Source organism: Rutidosis leptorrhynchoides, chromosome 6 (genome assembly GCF_046630445.1).
Source record: "Rutidosis leptorrhynchoides isolate AG116_Rl617_1_P2 chromosome 6, CSIRO_AGI_Rlap_v1, whole genome shotgun sequence".
In the NCBI taxonomy this organism is placed as follows: domain Eukaryota; kingdom Viridiplantae; phylum Streptophyta; class Magnoliopsida; order Asterales; family Asteraceae; genus Rutidosis; species Rutidosis leptorrhynchoides.
Genome location: NC_092338.1, coordinates 425,684,954 through 425,701,248, shown reverse-complemented (window position 1 = coordinate 425,701,248; position 16,295 = coordinate 425,684,954). Strand labels below are relative to the sequence as shown.

Here is a 16,295-nt window from a genome sequence, read left to right as displayed (position 1 = left end):
GAAGTATTGAGGAAGGAAGAATTGTACGCTAAGTTTTCAAAGTGTGCATTTTGGTTGGAAGAAGTTCAATTCCTCGGTCACATAGTGAACAAAGAAGGTATTAAGGTGGATCCAGCAAAGATAGAAACTATTGAAAAGTGGGAAACCCCAAAAACTCCGAAACACATACGCCAGTTTTTAGGACTAGCTGGTTACTACAGAAGGTTCATCCAAGACTTTTCCAGAATAGCAAAACCCTTGACTGCATTAACGCATAAAGGGAAGAAATTTGAATGGAATGATGAACAAGAGAAAGCGTTTCAGTTATTGAAGAAAAAGCTAACTACGGCACCTATATTGTCATTGCCTGAAGGGAATGATGATTTTGTGATTTATTGTGACGCATCAAAGCAAGGTCTCGGTTGTGTATTAATGCAACGAACGAAGGTGATTGCTTATGCGTCTAGACAATTGAAGATTCACGAACAAAATTATACGACGCATGATTTGGAATTAGGCGCAGTTGTTTTTGCATTAAAGACTTGGAGGCACTACTTATATGGGGTTAAAAGTATTATATATACCGACCACAAAAGTCTTCAACACATATTTAATCAGAAACAACTGAATATGAGGCAGCGTAGGTGGATTGAATTATTGAATGATTATGACTTTGAGATTCGTTACCACCCGGGGAAGGCAAATGTGGTAGCCGATGCCTTGAGCAGGAAGGACAGAGAACCCATTCGAGTAAAATCTATGAATATAATGATTCATAATAACCTTACTACTCAAATAAAGGAGGCGCAACAAGGAGTTTTAAAAGAGGGAAATTTAAAGGATGAAATACCCAAAGGATCGGAGAAGCATCTTAATATTCGGGAAGACGGAACCCGGTATAGGGCTGAAAGGATTTGGGTACCAAAACTTGGAGATATGAGAGAAATGGTACTTAGAGAAGCTCATAAAACCAGATACTCAATACATCCTGGAACGGGGAAGATGTACAAGGATCTCAAGAAACATTTTTGGTGGCCGGGTATGAAAGCCGATGTTGCTAAATACGTAGGAGAATGTTTGACGTGTTCTAAGGTCAAAGCTGAGCATCAGAAACCATCAGGTCTACTTCAACAATCCGAAATCCCGAAATGGAAATGGGAAAACATTACCATGGATTTCATCACTAAATTGCCAAGGACTGCAAGTGGTTTTGATACTATTTGGGTAATAGTTGATCGCCTCACCAAATCAGCACACTTCCTGCCAATAAGAGAAGATGACAAGATGGAGAAGTTAGCACGACTGTATTTGAAGGAAGTCGTCTCCAGACATGGAATACCAATCTCTATTATCTCTGATAGGGATGGCAGATTTATTTCAAGATTCTGGCAGACATTACAGCAAGCATTAGGAACTCGTCTAGACATGAGTACTGCCTATCATCCACAAACTGATGGGCAGAGCGAAAGGACGATACAAACGCTTGAATACATGCTACGAGCATTTGTTATTGATTTCGAAAACAGTTGGGATCGACATCTACCGTTAGCAGAATTTTCCTACAACAACAGCTACCATTCAAGCATTGAGATGGCACCATTTGAAGCACTTTATGGTAGAAAGTGCAGGTCTCCGATTTGTTGGAGTGAAGTGGGGGATAGACAGATTACGGGTCCGGAGATTATACAAGAAACTACCGAGAAGATCATCCAAATTCAACAACGGTTGAAAACCGCCCAAAGTCGACAAAAGAGCTACGCTGACATTAAAAGAAAAGATATAGAATTTGAAATTGGAGAGATGGTCATGCTTAAAGTTGCACCTTGGAAAGGCGTTGTTCGATTTGGTAAACGAGGGAAATTAAATCCAAGGTATATTGGACCATTCAAGATTATTGATCGTGTCGGACCAGTAGCTTACCGACTTGAGTTACCTCAACAACTCGTGGCTGTACATAACACTTTCCACGTCTCGAATTTGAAGAAATGTTTTGCTAAAGAAGATCTCACTATTCCGTTAGATGAAATCCAAATCAACGAAAAACTTCAATTCATCGAAGAACCCGTCGAAATAATGGATCGTGAGGTTAAAAGTCTTAAGCAAAACAAGATACCAATTGTTAAGGTTCGATGGAATGCTCGTAGAGGACCCGAGTTCACCTGGGAGCGTGAATATTAGATGAAGAAGAAATACCCGCATCTAGTTCCAGAAGATTCGTCAACACCTTCAACAGCTTAAAATTTCGGGACGAAATTTATTTAACGGGTAGGTACTGTAGTGACCCGAACTTTTCCATGTTTATATATATTAATTGAGATTGATATTTACATGATTAAATGTTTCCAACGTGTTAAGCAATCAAACTTGTTAAGACTTGATTAATTGAAATATGTTTCATATAGACAATTGACCACCCAAGTTGACCGGTGATTCACGAACGTTAAAACTTGTAAAAACTATATGATGACATATATATGGATATATATATAGTTAACATGATACTATGATAATTAAACATATCATTAAGTATATTAACAATGAACTACATATGTAAAAACAAGACTACTAACTTAATGATTTTTAAACGAGACATATATGTAACGATTATCGTTGTAAAGACATTTAATGTATATATATCATATTAAGAGATATTCATACATGATAATATCATGATAATATAATAATTTAAAATCTCATTGGATATTATAAATATTGGGTTAACAACATTTAACAAGATCGTTAACCTAAAGGTTTCAAAACAACACTTACATGTAACGACTAACGATGACTTAACGACTCAGTTAAAATGTATATACATGTAGTGTTTTAATATGTATTTATACACTTTTGAAAGACTTCAATACACTTATCAAAATACTTCTACTTAACAAAAATGCTTACAATTACATCCTCGTTCAGTTTCATCAACAATTCTACTCGTATGCACCCGTATTCGTACTCGTACAATACACAGCTTTTAGATGTATGTACTATTTGTATATACAATCCAATGATCAGCTCTTAGCAGCCCATGTGAGTCACCTAACACATGTGGGAACCATCATTTGGCAACTAGCATGAAATATCTCATAAAATTACAAAAATATGAGTAATCATTCATGACTTATTTACATGAAAATAAAATTACATATCCTTTATATCTAATCCATACACCAACGACCAAAAACACCTACAAACACTTTCATTCTTCAATTTTCTTCATCTAATTGATCTCTCTCAAGTTCTATCTTCAAGTTCTAAGTGTTCTTCATATATTCTACAAGTTCTAGTTACATAAAATCAAGAATACTTTCAAGTTTGCTAGCTCACTTCCAATCTTGTAAGGTGATCATCCAACCTCAAGAAATATTTGTTTCCTACAGTATGTTATCATTCTAATACAAGGTAATAATCATATTCAAACTTTGATTCAATTTCTATAACTATAACAATCTTATTTCAAGTGATGATCTTACTTGAACTTGTTTTCGTGTCATGATTCTGCTTCAAGAACTTCGAGCCATCCAAGGATCCGTTGAAGCTAGATCCATTTTTCTCTTTTCCAGTAGGTTTATCCAAGGAACTTAAGGTAGTAATGATATTCATAACATCATTCGATTCATACATATAAAGCTATCTTATTCGAAGGTTTAAACTTGTAATCACTAGAACATAGTTTAGTTAATTCTAAACTTGTCGCAAACAAAAGTTAATCCTTCTAACTTGACTTTTAAAATCAACTAAACACATGTTCTATATCTATATGATATGCTAACTTAATGATTTAAAACCTGGAAACACGAAAAACACCGTAAAACCGGATTTACGCCGTCGTAGTAACACCGCGGGCTGTTTTGGGTTAGTTAATTAAAAACTATGATAAACTTTGATTTAAAAGTTGTTATTCTGAGAAAATGATTTTTATTATGAACATGAAACTTTATCCAAAAATTATGGTTAAACTCAAAGTGGAAGTATGTTTTCTAAAATGGTCATCTAGACGTCGTTCTTTCGACTGAAATGACTACCTTTACAAAAATGACTTGTAACTTATTTTTCCGACTATAAACCTATACTTTTTCTGTTTAGATTCATAAAATAGAGTTCAATATGAAACCATAGCAATTTGATTCACTCAAAACGGATTTAAAATGAAGAAGTTATGGGTAAAACAAGATTGGATAATTTTTCTCATTTTAGCTACGTGAAAATTGGTAACAAATCTATTCCAACCATAACTTAATCAACTTGTATTGTATATTATGTAATCTTGAGATACCATAGACACGTATACAATGTTTCGACCTATCATGTCGACACATCTATATATATTTCGGAACAACCATAGACACTCTATATGTGAATGTTGGAGTTAGCTATACAGGGTTGAGGTTGATTCCAAAATATATATAGTTTGAGTTGTGATCAATACTGAGATACGTATACACTGGGTCGTGGATTGATTCAAGATAATATTTATCGATTTATTTCTGTACATCTAACTATGGACAACTAGTTGTAGGTTACTAACGAGGACAGCTGACTTAATAAACTTAAAACATCAAAATATATTAAAAGTGTTGTAAATATATTTTGAACATACTTTGATATATATGTATATATTGTTATAGGTTCGTGAATCAACCAGTGGCCAAGTCTTACTTCCCGACGAAGTAAAAATCTGTGAAAGTGAGTTATAGTCCCACTTTTAAAATCTAATATTTTTGGGATGAGAATACATGCAGGTTTTATAAATGATTTACAAAATAGACACAAGTACGTGAAACTACATTCTATGGTTGAATTATCAAAATCGAATATGCCCCTTTTTATTAAGTCTGGTAATCTAAGAATTAGGGAACAGACACCCTAATTGACGCGAATCCTAAAGATAGATCTATTGGGCCTAACAAACCCCATCCAAAGTACCGGATGCTTTAGTACTTCGAAATTTATATCATATCCGAAGGGTGTCCCGGAATGATGGGGATATTCTAATATATGCATCTTGTTAATGTCGGTTACCAGGTGTTCACCATATGAATGATTTTTATCTCTATGTATGGGATGTGTATTGAAATATGAAATCTTGTGGTCTATTATTATGATTTGATATATATAGGTTAAACCTATAACTCACCAACATTTTTGTTGACGTTTTAAGCATGTTTATTCTCAGGTGATTATTAAGAGCTTCCGCTATCGCATACTTAAATAAGGACGAGATTTGGAGTCCATGCTTGTATGATATTGTGTAAAAACTGCATTCAAGAAACTTATTTTGTTGTAACATATTTGTATTGTAAACCATTATGTAATGGTCGTGTGTAAACAGGATATTTTAGATTATCATTATTTGATAATCTACGTAAAGCTTTTTAAACCTTTATTGATGAAATAAAGGTTATGGTTTGTTTTAAAATGAATGCAGTCTTTGAAAAACGTCTCATATAGAGGTCAAAACCTCGCAACAAAATCAATTAATATGGAACGTTTTTAATCAATAAGAACGGGACATTTCAGCGATCCTCTCATACTCATAACAAGTGGTATCAGAGCTGGGCCATAGCCCCGATGTGGTGGACGGCGCAGTAGGGCGCACCCCTGAGTGCACGCAGCGACGTGGCGCACCCCTCGGTCTTGAGCAGCGATGAGTGGACCCAGCTCTCGTTCGAGGGGACCCTGGCACGATGAGTTGATCCTGGAAGCCTTGTATCGAAATCTCCCTGCCCTACCCACCAGGTTGAGAGTTCCGAGTTGGCGGCGGTAAAGGTTGGATCCGGACTATCGTTGGAGGGGAGGCCTAGATGGACTTAGGTTTGAGGGGAGGTTTGTAATGGTGCAAACCAAAGTCCCACATCGGTCATGGGATAAAATAAATGTATGTATATAAGTCTAAGGGGAAGTCCCTCTATTACCATTTGGTTTTAGAAAAGGATGGACTCTTGGGCTTATATTACAGGACATTGTGTGTGGGCTATACGATCCTTACAAGAATAAAACTCTTAAAGAAGGGTTCCCGTTGATGTTACTGATCAACTCCCTATCTACTTTGTGATACCCTCACAAATAAACACACTCCGTTGATAAACTCTATCAACTATGTTTTTCCTTTGTGATTACATTTTTGTGGATGTTATTTTCTTCTCTGCAAGATCACCTATTTATACATGAATATATTCATGCATACAAGTTGCCAACAACTCTTGATGATGCAAAATCAAATTTCTCTTGGACAATTTCTAACAACCACATGTTTATCACATTTAAATGTTAGTCAAATATGGACTACTGTCCAACAATCTCCACCTTGACGAACATTTACTGTCTTCATCACCGAAAATACTGTCACTTGTAAGGATCGGAACCTGGCTCTGATACCACTTGAAAGGATCGTATAGCCCACACACAATGTCCTGTAATATAAGCTCAAGAGTCCATCCTTTTCTAAAACCAATTGGTAATAGAGGGACTTCCCCTTAGACTTATATACATACATTTGTTTTATCCCATGACCGATGTGGGACTTTGGTTTGCACTATTACAATAGATTGCAGACAATATCAAAACAAGTATAATAACGTTGTCTTCTAATCCTTCTTTTTAAGTGCTTGGATGGTTGGATCCCCATTTATTTTATTTTTTTGATAGACTAGGCCTCAAGATGTAGCTAGTGAGGCTTGAAACTGGTCTCCTTTGGATCTCCGCATTCGACAAGCCTTCCCCACGCCGAGGCGGAAGTAAATTTCTCATTGGTAATGATAATTGTACTTTAAAAAAAAAAAAAAAACCATAAATCAAGAACATATTAACCCTTGTGTTGTAGTTCATGTTGTAGTGGCCTCCTTCTCTTAACGAGAGATCAGGAGTTCGACTCCCGTGGGATGCAGGATTGCACACAAGGTTGCCCCTTTACCCTTGAATTCCACCCGGGTGTCTTCCGCACTTCGCGTTGCAGGGGCACTAGGGGTTTTACAGCTCATGCCTAGGATTGGGCCGAGTTTCCTCCTAGGCAACAGTTGGAGACATGTTATGCAACTGTAGGGAGATAAACGCGTAGGTTGTTAAGTCACCCGGGTGATCCATACTGCTGAAAGAGGAAAAAAAAAAAAAATTAGCAATTTGAAACCAACCAGCAACTAAATTGGTAAACTTAGATTGTTATTTTTGATGTTTTGCTTGTGTCTTCCTTTTTTCATTTTCTGTATGTGTTGTTTTTCAGGCTTTATGTCTACAAAGAAAGAAATGCATATGCTCTGATTATAAGTTTTAACATGAGATTTTCAATTGGCTTGCACCAAAAACACAATATTTAAAATTTAGCTTTTTTGCTCATTCATAATTGATGCTGTTCATGCCATTCAATAATATGTACCATATACGTAACTGGTAGTTTGTTACTTTTTAAGTTAGTACTATGGGTTGCCTGAACTTGGTTTTTAAACCCTGATTACCTTTTAACTTTTATTCTCTGCAACATTGGACGATTTTGGAGACCTTTTCATGGATTTCAAAGGCTACCAATCACCACTCTAATCATTACGGAAATACTCGTTGGTCACGAAACATTGACGAACAATTGCTTTTCTTGGTTAATTCTTGTTCTTTTGGCTACGAATTCTCTAATGAATATTACTTTGTTTATGGTTAATCAATTGATCATTAGCTAATTAATTATGTTTATCTAGGCCAATAACCCTAGATGTTGGATATATATCTTGTTAATTGATTTGTTGCCTATGATAATACAGAGTATGATGCTTAAACAACGAACGGTTTTTTTCGCATGTGAACATTGGGATGTTACAGTATACAAACATATGAAAGAAAACAGATAACAAAATACACTCAAACACTAGCACACACTTGCATGAATCTTGAAAGACTAAATCAATAATTTACGTGAAAGAAGTAATTGTTAAACCTGGATATCAATGTTCATTAATTAAACGTACTCCAAGTAATTCAACAATCACAAACAACCAATTTCGTTACACGTATACATAAATAAAATGCATCAACTATCTTTAACAGTCATTAAAAGAAAATAACTTCTAAAACTCATGATCCACATTATTAGCAACTTAATTGGATAACCACGGAACCATCATGCATGAACGTTCCATAAAACTGGGTCAAAGCCCATGACCAAGTCAGAGCTGCTCCAACACGTGGTTACCCCTAATTGTGTTATCCTCCGTAATTATTTCACATGGTCAGCCGATTTTCAAATTATTATGAGATAATAATAATAATAATAATCAGCGGCATTTAAATATGAGATGTAACTGTAATAGCAAAGTAACCCGGCTGCTGACCCGGACCTGGCCATTTTTGGTAAAGTGCAACAATCTTTTTTTAATCTGTAGCCGGCTGCTGGTTATTTCACTTGAGAAGTACCATTGTACCAGGTTGTCAACTGTCAAGTCATGATGTACCAGGCGGGTGGGCGTAGTTTATATTTCCAGATTTTTCAAGTGCCCATAAGCTTAAACATCTGATACAGGCCAAGTTTCGTATTTATCATGACATTTTTCTGGTTTAAGCTCCCGACAACAAATTTTCACCATTAGTACATATATTCAAAATGGAAATGATCGTTGAAATAAATGAGCTACTGATGCCAAAAAATCGCCGTTAAAAAAAAAAGGAATAGACATTAACAGTGGCGGATCTAAGAATAGTAGTCCGTGTCATTCGTTAAAGACCTACATAATTTTCTACTAGATGATTTATTTCAACGGTGTCACCCAAAAAATTTACACTATTCACTGGTATCACTAGTTAAAAACTCAAAACATTTTCTACTAAATCGCATATTTCACCGGTGTTCCGTGTTACCACTAGGAATATACTAGGTCCGCCCCTAGACACTACACAAATGAGATCTATGCCCAGTGTTGGTTTTGAATTTTCCATATTAATCATTTTTAGTAAATTTTCTCAAGTGTTTATTTGTGATTAGCATAAGGGTGGTTTTGATCTTTGTGATTTGTATAATCCTTGGATATCTTAAAAAGGTTTTGCACATAGATAACTGAGTTGCAATTTGGAACATGTGAAAACAAATATTCGTGCGATAATCAACTACAATGCTTGAAGAACAATCAAGAAAAATATAAATAACAACTAAAAAGACTGACGGTCAGTATGACGTCACAAGCTAACGAAGAGTAAAGTTGGAGCAATCTGGTTATTTCATTGTGGACAGTTTAGTATATATAGGAAATAAAATAAGTTTTTGAAAGTCACATTGTAGCTATATAAGGAGTAGTTGTAGCAATCACTTCCGTACATATTCTTGTTGCATCTTACAGTAAGATTTAGCTCTAATTAATTAGTCTGTTTGTTTATCTTTGTTTTCTGATTCTATTGAAACAATAATAACATTACGATGCAATGGTGCAGGTCCAATATCAGTCGGAGATTATAGTTCACCGTTTGTCAGACCTATAACTTGAAAGTAATGAGGTATCTATTATATGTGCACTCTCCTAATGTTTTAATCTCATTTATTTATATATTCATATTCATATTCATTACTGATTAATTTCAAATTCACAAACACAAACTCACACACCACATCGAAAAAAGTATTGCGAGTAGTTAATATTATGACAATAATTTAACTTTTTGATAATTTTTCTCCCATCAAACAGATTCATCAAATGCGCCACTGTGTGGCTCTGTTTGTTGACTATGTTCAACATTCCCTTTAGTACTTCCGCTACGGATCAAGGAGTCAGGGCTGGGTATTGGCCTTCGTACACAGAAGTAACCGCGGCTAACATTAGCCAACATACATCCAGCTTCACTCACATTTACTATGCATTTGCTATACCATCTCCTAATTATACAATCGCTAAATTCGAAGAGGGCGATATAGCGAAACTAAAAGGGCTTGTAAAGGAGAAGAGTCGTTGGAATCCACGTATTAAGACTATGCTATCCATCGGGGGCGGCAATGTTAATATTTCAGGAATCTTTTCTAGAATGGCAAGTCAAAAGGCTTCTCGAGCCAAATTTATTAAGTCTGCTATCAAAGTAGCTAGACGTTTCAAGTTTGATGGGATCGACATTGATTGGGAATTTCAACAGAAACAGACAGATATGAAGAACCTAGGTTTGTTGTTTAAGGAACTGCGTGCAAGCCTTGAAAAGGAAGCCAAAACCACATGTATGGTTCGACTTATATTAACCGCAGCTGTTAATTATGCACCTGTCTTGATGAACGATGGTCCTCTAACCTACCCTGTCCATGAGATGAGTCGATCTCTTGACTGGATTAATATAATGTGTTACGATTATTATGGTAGTGGTTGGTCAACAGTCACTGGCTTGCATTCAGCACTATATGACCCAAATAGCAATGCCAACACAAATTTTGGTGTAAAGGCTTGGATTGATAAAGGTATGACTGCTAAACAGATCGTGCTTGGACTACCGTTCTACGGCCGAACATGGTCACTCGAAAACCCAAACATCCACGATGTCGGGTCCCCTGCCCCCCGCCCTGGTCCTGGAGATGATGGTGAATTATCGTATTCTGAAGTCGTTGAGTTTAATAAGGTCAACCAAGCAACTGAAGTGTTCGATCCTGTTAGGGTATCATGCTATTCTTACTCGGGGAAAACATGGATCTCGTACGATAATAAAGTTTCGATTGCGTTAAAGGTAAGATATGCACGAGCTCAAGGCTTGCGTGGGTACTTCTTTTGGGCATTTGGTCAAGATTTGACATGGGAACTTCCAACAACAGCTTCAGCAACATGGTTGGGTTCATAATAAGTGTGTTTTTACGTCTATGTGTGAGTGTTTATGTGTTAACATAACACAAATAATGTTGCTTCAGTGCAGTTGTGGTTTATTATTATTTGTGTGGAAATTTATTTTGTTCAATATTATTATTGTGTAATAATGAGCAAGAGAGATCACACATTGTGTAGAAAATTTCGCGCTATATTTATATAATTACAATACATACATCGATGAACGATTTCATCGATTTCTTAGATTTATTTATATTAAAATTTTCATATGTTTTTTTTTTTTTTTTTTTGAAAGGCCAACAAACTTTATTGATAATTATAAAAGGAGATACAACATGAGAGATAAAATAAATACAATGGAAACTAGAAAAAAATAAGAGAACCCGACTAGCTAAATTAATACAAACATGAAGAAATAAAAGAAACCGGAGACTAACTATACAAGAAGGAATGATTAGCAAGATGAAACCAGGAAAAAGCCATCATCTTTCGTTTACTAAACAAGATAACGGGGACAACTTGTAACGACAAGCTGGGGAATAGACTAGACACAGTGCTGTACCAAGGCAGCGACAAAGCATCCGGGCCATACCCCACTTAGCCCCGAGACAAGAAGAAAACGAAAGATTCCGGCATAAAAAACCTGCGCTAACCGATTCCTTCTTTTGTGGCTATACCATCGAAGTATCTCGGGTTCGTGGTCCATTTTAACCAATCAAGATTTCCTTTCTTCCACCGACTATTGATCCATTCGAAGCTTCTTGTTTGAATGTCAGAGATAATTTTTGTTGAGCTAAGGAAATTTCTACCAAAAACTCGATCATTACGGTTAAGCCAAATATGATAACATGTGATCCAAACAACAGCTTGCCAGAAAGTCTTCCCTAACGTGGAATTTAATTGACTATTATTGCATAATTCGAGATCCTGGATACGTGAAAAGTTTATTTGATTAAGATTCCACCAAGTTCGGATGCCGTTCCAAATGTCGATTGAATTATTACACGATAGTAAAGTATGATGAAGAGTTTCAATATCGTCGTCACACACCGAGCATCTTGTAGAATGCAAATCGATTCCTTTTTTATCAAGTTCAAATCTTACGGGTAGTTTGTTTTGTTTCGCCCTCCATAAGAAAATCTCTATTTTTTGTGGGACGAAAGGGTTTTGGATAGTGCGGCCCGCTGGAATTTGGGAAGGTATAGAGAGCGAATTTAGAAGTTGCATACACGAGTTGGTGGTAAAGATGCCACTGACGTCATGTATCCAAGACCACGAGGAAGTATCATTATTCGAAAACGAGTGATGTTTGATCAGGTTTATGAGCTCCATGAGTTCATCAACAGCCCGCCATTTGGGTTGTGTATACCATGCCCAGTTTAGAGTTATTACCCGAACCGATGTAGTTGTAACTTTGGTCAAAAAGGGTGGAAAATTTGCAGCGTCAGCGGGATCAGGGGAGGCAGGAGCTGCACTGTTTGGAGACGCAGTTGAGGGGGCAAAATCTGTATTAATTGCGGCTGCAGGAACAGAATGGTCCAAGTTGATTCGGTTCGCAACAGAGGCACTTTTATCGACCTCCAGCCTGAAAAGCCTTGGAGACTTAACACGCAATGGGGAGTCACCGATCCACTTGTCATTCCAAAAAGAAGTGTCACGGCCCGAACCTACATCCTTAACAAACGAGTTAGATAAATTACACCCTAACTTGGTTAGGGGTTGACCAATGCTAATGATATTAGACCAAGTGCGGCCCGAGAGCTTTTTTAAGTTTTGTTTGTCAATGTTTGAAAAACAACCCAACCCGCCATGTTTCCCATAAATGCTTTTAATTATGCGAACCCAAAACGAGTTCTCGTTGGATAAAAATCGCCACCACCATTTTGATAGGAGGGATAGATTTTTTAATTTTAGGGAGCAAACATTTAGACCGCCGAATTCGAGTGGCAATAGTATTTGATCCCATTTGACCCAAGCCATTTTCCTTTCCTCACTCTACCCGCCCAAAAAAAATCCCGACGCAAACCTTCAAGATCTTTTATCACGCTTACCGGAGCCTTGAAAAGAGAGAAATAGTATTGTGGAAGGCTACTTAAGACCGCTTTGATGAGAGTTAGACGACCCCCATACGAGATGGATTTTGCTTTCCAATCGGCAAGTCTCTTTTTAAACTTATCAAAAACAGGTGACCAACTATTATATCATTTTAGATTAGCACCTATTGGCAAACCTAGGTAGTGGAAAGGAAATGAACCTTCTTTACATCCGAACCAAGTGGCTAAATTAGTTAATTTGATATTAGAGGTGCCGATTCCATAAACACAACTTTTGCAAAGATTAATTTTAAGTCCCGATAGATCTTCGAAACATTTTAGGATTTTCAAAATATTCCTAACTTCTACCTTATTCCAATTGCCAAAAATAATGGTGTTGTCAGCGTATTGAAGGTGAGAAACGACGACCTTATCAGTTCCAATTTTGACACCATTTATCAAACTTTTACTGGTTGCAACTTTTAAGAGGTGGTTTAAACCTTCACCCGCAATAATAAAAAGGAACGGAGAGATAGGATCTCCTTGCCTAACTCCTCTTTTGGAAAAAATTGGTCAGTTGGTGATCCGTTAATTAAAACCGAGATAGAGGTCGACCCTAGACACGATTGAATCCATTTTACCCATTTGGAACCAAACCCCATAGATCTCATTATGGAACTAAGGAAGTCCCAATCTAGACAATCAAAGGCTTTTTCGAAATCTACTTTAAAAATAAAACTTTTTTGATTTCTAGATTTGAGATCATCGATAGTTTCAAGGGCAATGAGAACTCCGTCCAAAATGTATCTATTCGAAATAAAAGCGCTTTGCTCATCGCCTATTAGCCTCGGGATTATTTTCCTGATTCTATTTGATAGCATTTTTGAAAGCATTTTATAATAGCTACCGATGAGGCTAATAGGACGAAAGTTAGAGAAATTAAGAGGGTCTTTAACCTTGGGAATGAGGGTGATGAACGAAGCGTTACATCCGTTTGAGATTTGACCTGTTTCCCAGAACCAGTTGATTGCTCTTATTAGGTCTCCTTTGATGATGTCCCAGAATTTCGAATAGAACTTGATGTTAAAGCCATCAGGTCCTGGTGCTTTGTTTTTTCCACACCCTTTGATTGCCTCGATCACTTCGCATTCTGTAAAAGAAACTTCCAATGCAACGGCCATATGATCTTCCAATTTCGAGCCGTCCCACTCATTAAGCATCCATCCTTCCGAATTATTTTTATTGAAGAGACCCTGAAAAAAATTAAAAGCTTCAGTTTTTATTTTCTTAGGATCGGAAGTCCAAATACCTGCAGCATTAATCCCGTGAATGTTATTTTTTTGGTGCCTCCGGCGAATGTAAGAGTGGAAAAATTTGCTGTTTTCGTCTCCTTCTAGCGCCTATTTATATCTAGCTTTTTGTTTGAGCATCTCTACATGTGTTTTTTCTTTTTGAAAAAGAAGTTCTCGATCCTTCGCCCAAATCTGATATTGTTCTTCACTAAGATCACATTCCTCGGCTTTTCGTTCCCAATCATTCACGCTTTTCGTTAAATCTTCGATTTCAATTTTCATCTTGTCATGAGAAGTAGAAAACCATTTTCTAAGTTCCTGTTTCACTTTTTTCAATTTCTCTCGAAAGATCATGTCGGGTCTATTGCTGTTAACATGTATGTTCCAAGCAGACTTAATGATATTGTGTGATTCCGTGTGATTCAACCAATCGTCAAAGACTTTAACAGGTTTTGGCCCAAAATCAATGTCACCATCCTTTAAGATTAGGGGGCAATGATCTGTATGTTTCTTGTCAAGGACCAAGACATTTACGTTCGTCCATTGTTGTATGAAGTTTTCGGAAACTAAGAATCGATCAAGCTTGCTAAACTTTCTACCGTTGTCGCTGATCCGTGTGTATGTTCTACCCCCTAAAGGGAGATCGAGGAGGGAGTTTTCTTTGATAAAATCGTTGAAAAGTTTTGATCGTCTTTCACAGAATTCAGTGTTCTTTCTTTCGGAATTAAATCTAACTTCATTGAAATCCCCGAAAATGGCCCACATAGCGTTCGAATATCTCAGGATATCGGATAAGTCGGCCCACATTTGCTTTTTTTCGCTGTCATTTTGAGGTCCATATGTATTCACCAGTATAAGCTCCGTACCTACATCTTTCCTGAAAGGACCCGTTCATATACATTATAAACGATTCACAATAGTTGATTACATTGCGAGGTATTTGACCTCTATATGATACATTTTACAAACATTGCATTCGTTTTTAAAAGACAAACTTTCTTTACATTGAAAATTGACAGGCATGTATACCATTTCATAATATCCATTATCCAACTATAAATTGATTTAATAATAATCTTTGATGAACTCAATGACTCGAATGCAATGTTCTTCGAAATATGCTATGAAAGACTCCAAGTAATATCTTTAAAATGAGCAAATGCACAGCGGAAGATTTATTTAACACCTGAGAATAAACATGCTTTAAAGTGTCAACCAAAAGGTTGGTGAATTCATTAGTTTATCATAATAATTTATTTCCATCATTTTAATAGACCACAAGAATTTCATTTTCAGTTCTCATAAATATACGTCCCATGCATAGAGACAAAAATAATCATTCATATGATGAACACCTGGTAACCGACATTAACTAAATACATATAAGAATATCCCCTATCATTCCGGGATCCTCCTTCGGACATGATATAAATTTCGAAGTACTAAAGCATCCGGTACTTTGGATGGGGTTTGTTAGGCCCAATAGATCTATCTTTAGAGTTCGCGTTAATTAGGGTGTCTGTTCCCTAATTCTTAGATTACCAGACTTAATAAAAAGGGGCATATTCGATTTCGATCATTCAACCATATAATGTAGTTTCAATTACTTGTGTCTATTTCATAAAACATTTATAAAAGCGCATGCATTCTCAGTCCCAAAAATATATATTGCAAAAGCATTTAAAAAGGGGAGTAATAAAACTCATGCATATAAATATTGTAAAATAGTTAATAAAGCATTTTGCATGTATTCTCAGCCCAAAAATGTAATGAGTAAAAAGAGAGCAAATGAAACTCTCGCATATAAATATTGTAAAACAGTTAATAAAGCATTTGCATGCATTCTCAGTCCAAAAATGTATATAAAAAGGGAATAATGAAACTCACCATAATGTATTTCGTAGTAAAAATACATATAACGTCATTGAACACGTGCAAGGTTGGCCTCGGATTCACGAACCTAAATTAATTATATATAATTATGTGTTGGTCAATATTTGTCTAACAAATTAGGTCAAGTCATAGTGTACCACAATCCTAATGCTCGAGACTAATATGCAAAAGTCAACAAAAGTAAATTTGACTCAAAATAATTTCCGAAAATCTATACATGATTAATATATAGTTTAAATATCGTTGTTTTATATTTTTAAATATTTTTAAAAGATTTATTAGAGTAATAATATAATTTATTTATTAATAAATAAAATTTTATATTAAAT

At 36.0% G+C, this 16,295-nt stretch overlaps 3 protein-coding genes across 3 annotated transcripts; 1 reads left to right on the top strand and 2 right to left on the bottom strand.

The window, feature by feature from the left end:
- Positions 1-9,445: 9,445 nt before the first annotated feature.
- LOC139855198 (class V chitinase CHIT5-like) lies at positions 9,446-10,764 on the top strand. Its single transcript, XM_071844440.1, has 2 exons — positions 9,446-9,450; positions 9,639-10,764. Exons 1-2 carry the CDS (start codon positions 9,446-9,448, stop codon positions 10,762-10,764), a joined length of 1,131 nt encoding a protein of 376 aa, XP_071700541.1.
- A 632-nt stretch (positions 10,765-11,396) lies between these two features.
- LOC139855197 (uncharacterized) lies at positions 11,397-14,099 on the bottom strand. Its single transcript, XM_071844439.1, has 4 exons — positions 14,091-14,099; positions 13,439-14,034; positions 12,775-12,941; positions 11,397-12,415 (listed from the first exon to the last, which is right to left on the bottom strand). The coding sequence occupies exons 1-4, from the start codon at positions 14,097-14,099 to the stop codon at positions 11,397-11,399; spliced, it is 1,791 nt and encodes a 596-aa protein (XP_071700540.1).
- Positions 14,100-14,181: 82 nt separating this feature from the next.
- Positions 14,182-14,880, bottom strand: LOC139855196 (uncharacterized). Its single transcript, XM_071844438.1, has one exon. It carries the CDS (start codon positions 14,878-14,880, stop codon positions 14,182-14,184), a length of 699 nt encoding a protein of 232 aa, XP_071700539.1.
- Between the last annotated feature and the right edge of the window lie 1,415 nt (positions 14,881-16,295).

Coding starts and splice junctions, on each gene's coding strand:
- LOC139855197 (XM_071844439.1), bottom strand. Junction 12,942..13,438: donor TCCATAATGAGATCTATGGG/GTTTGGTTCCAA, acceptor ATGATATAATAG/TTGGTCACCTGTTTTTGATA. Junction 12,416..12,774: donor CGTGATAAAAGATCTTGAAG/GTTTGCGTCGGG, acceptor TTAAGGATGTAG/GTTCGGGCCGTGACACTTCT.
- LOC139855196 (XM_071844438.1), bottom strand. CDS start 14,880: ATGTGGGCCGACTTATCCGATATCCTGAGATATTCGAACGCTATGTGG.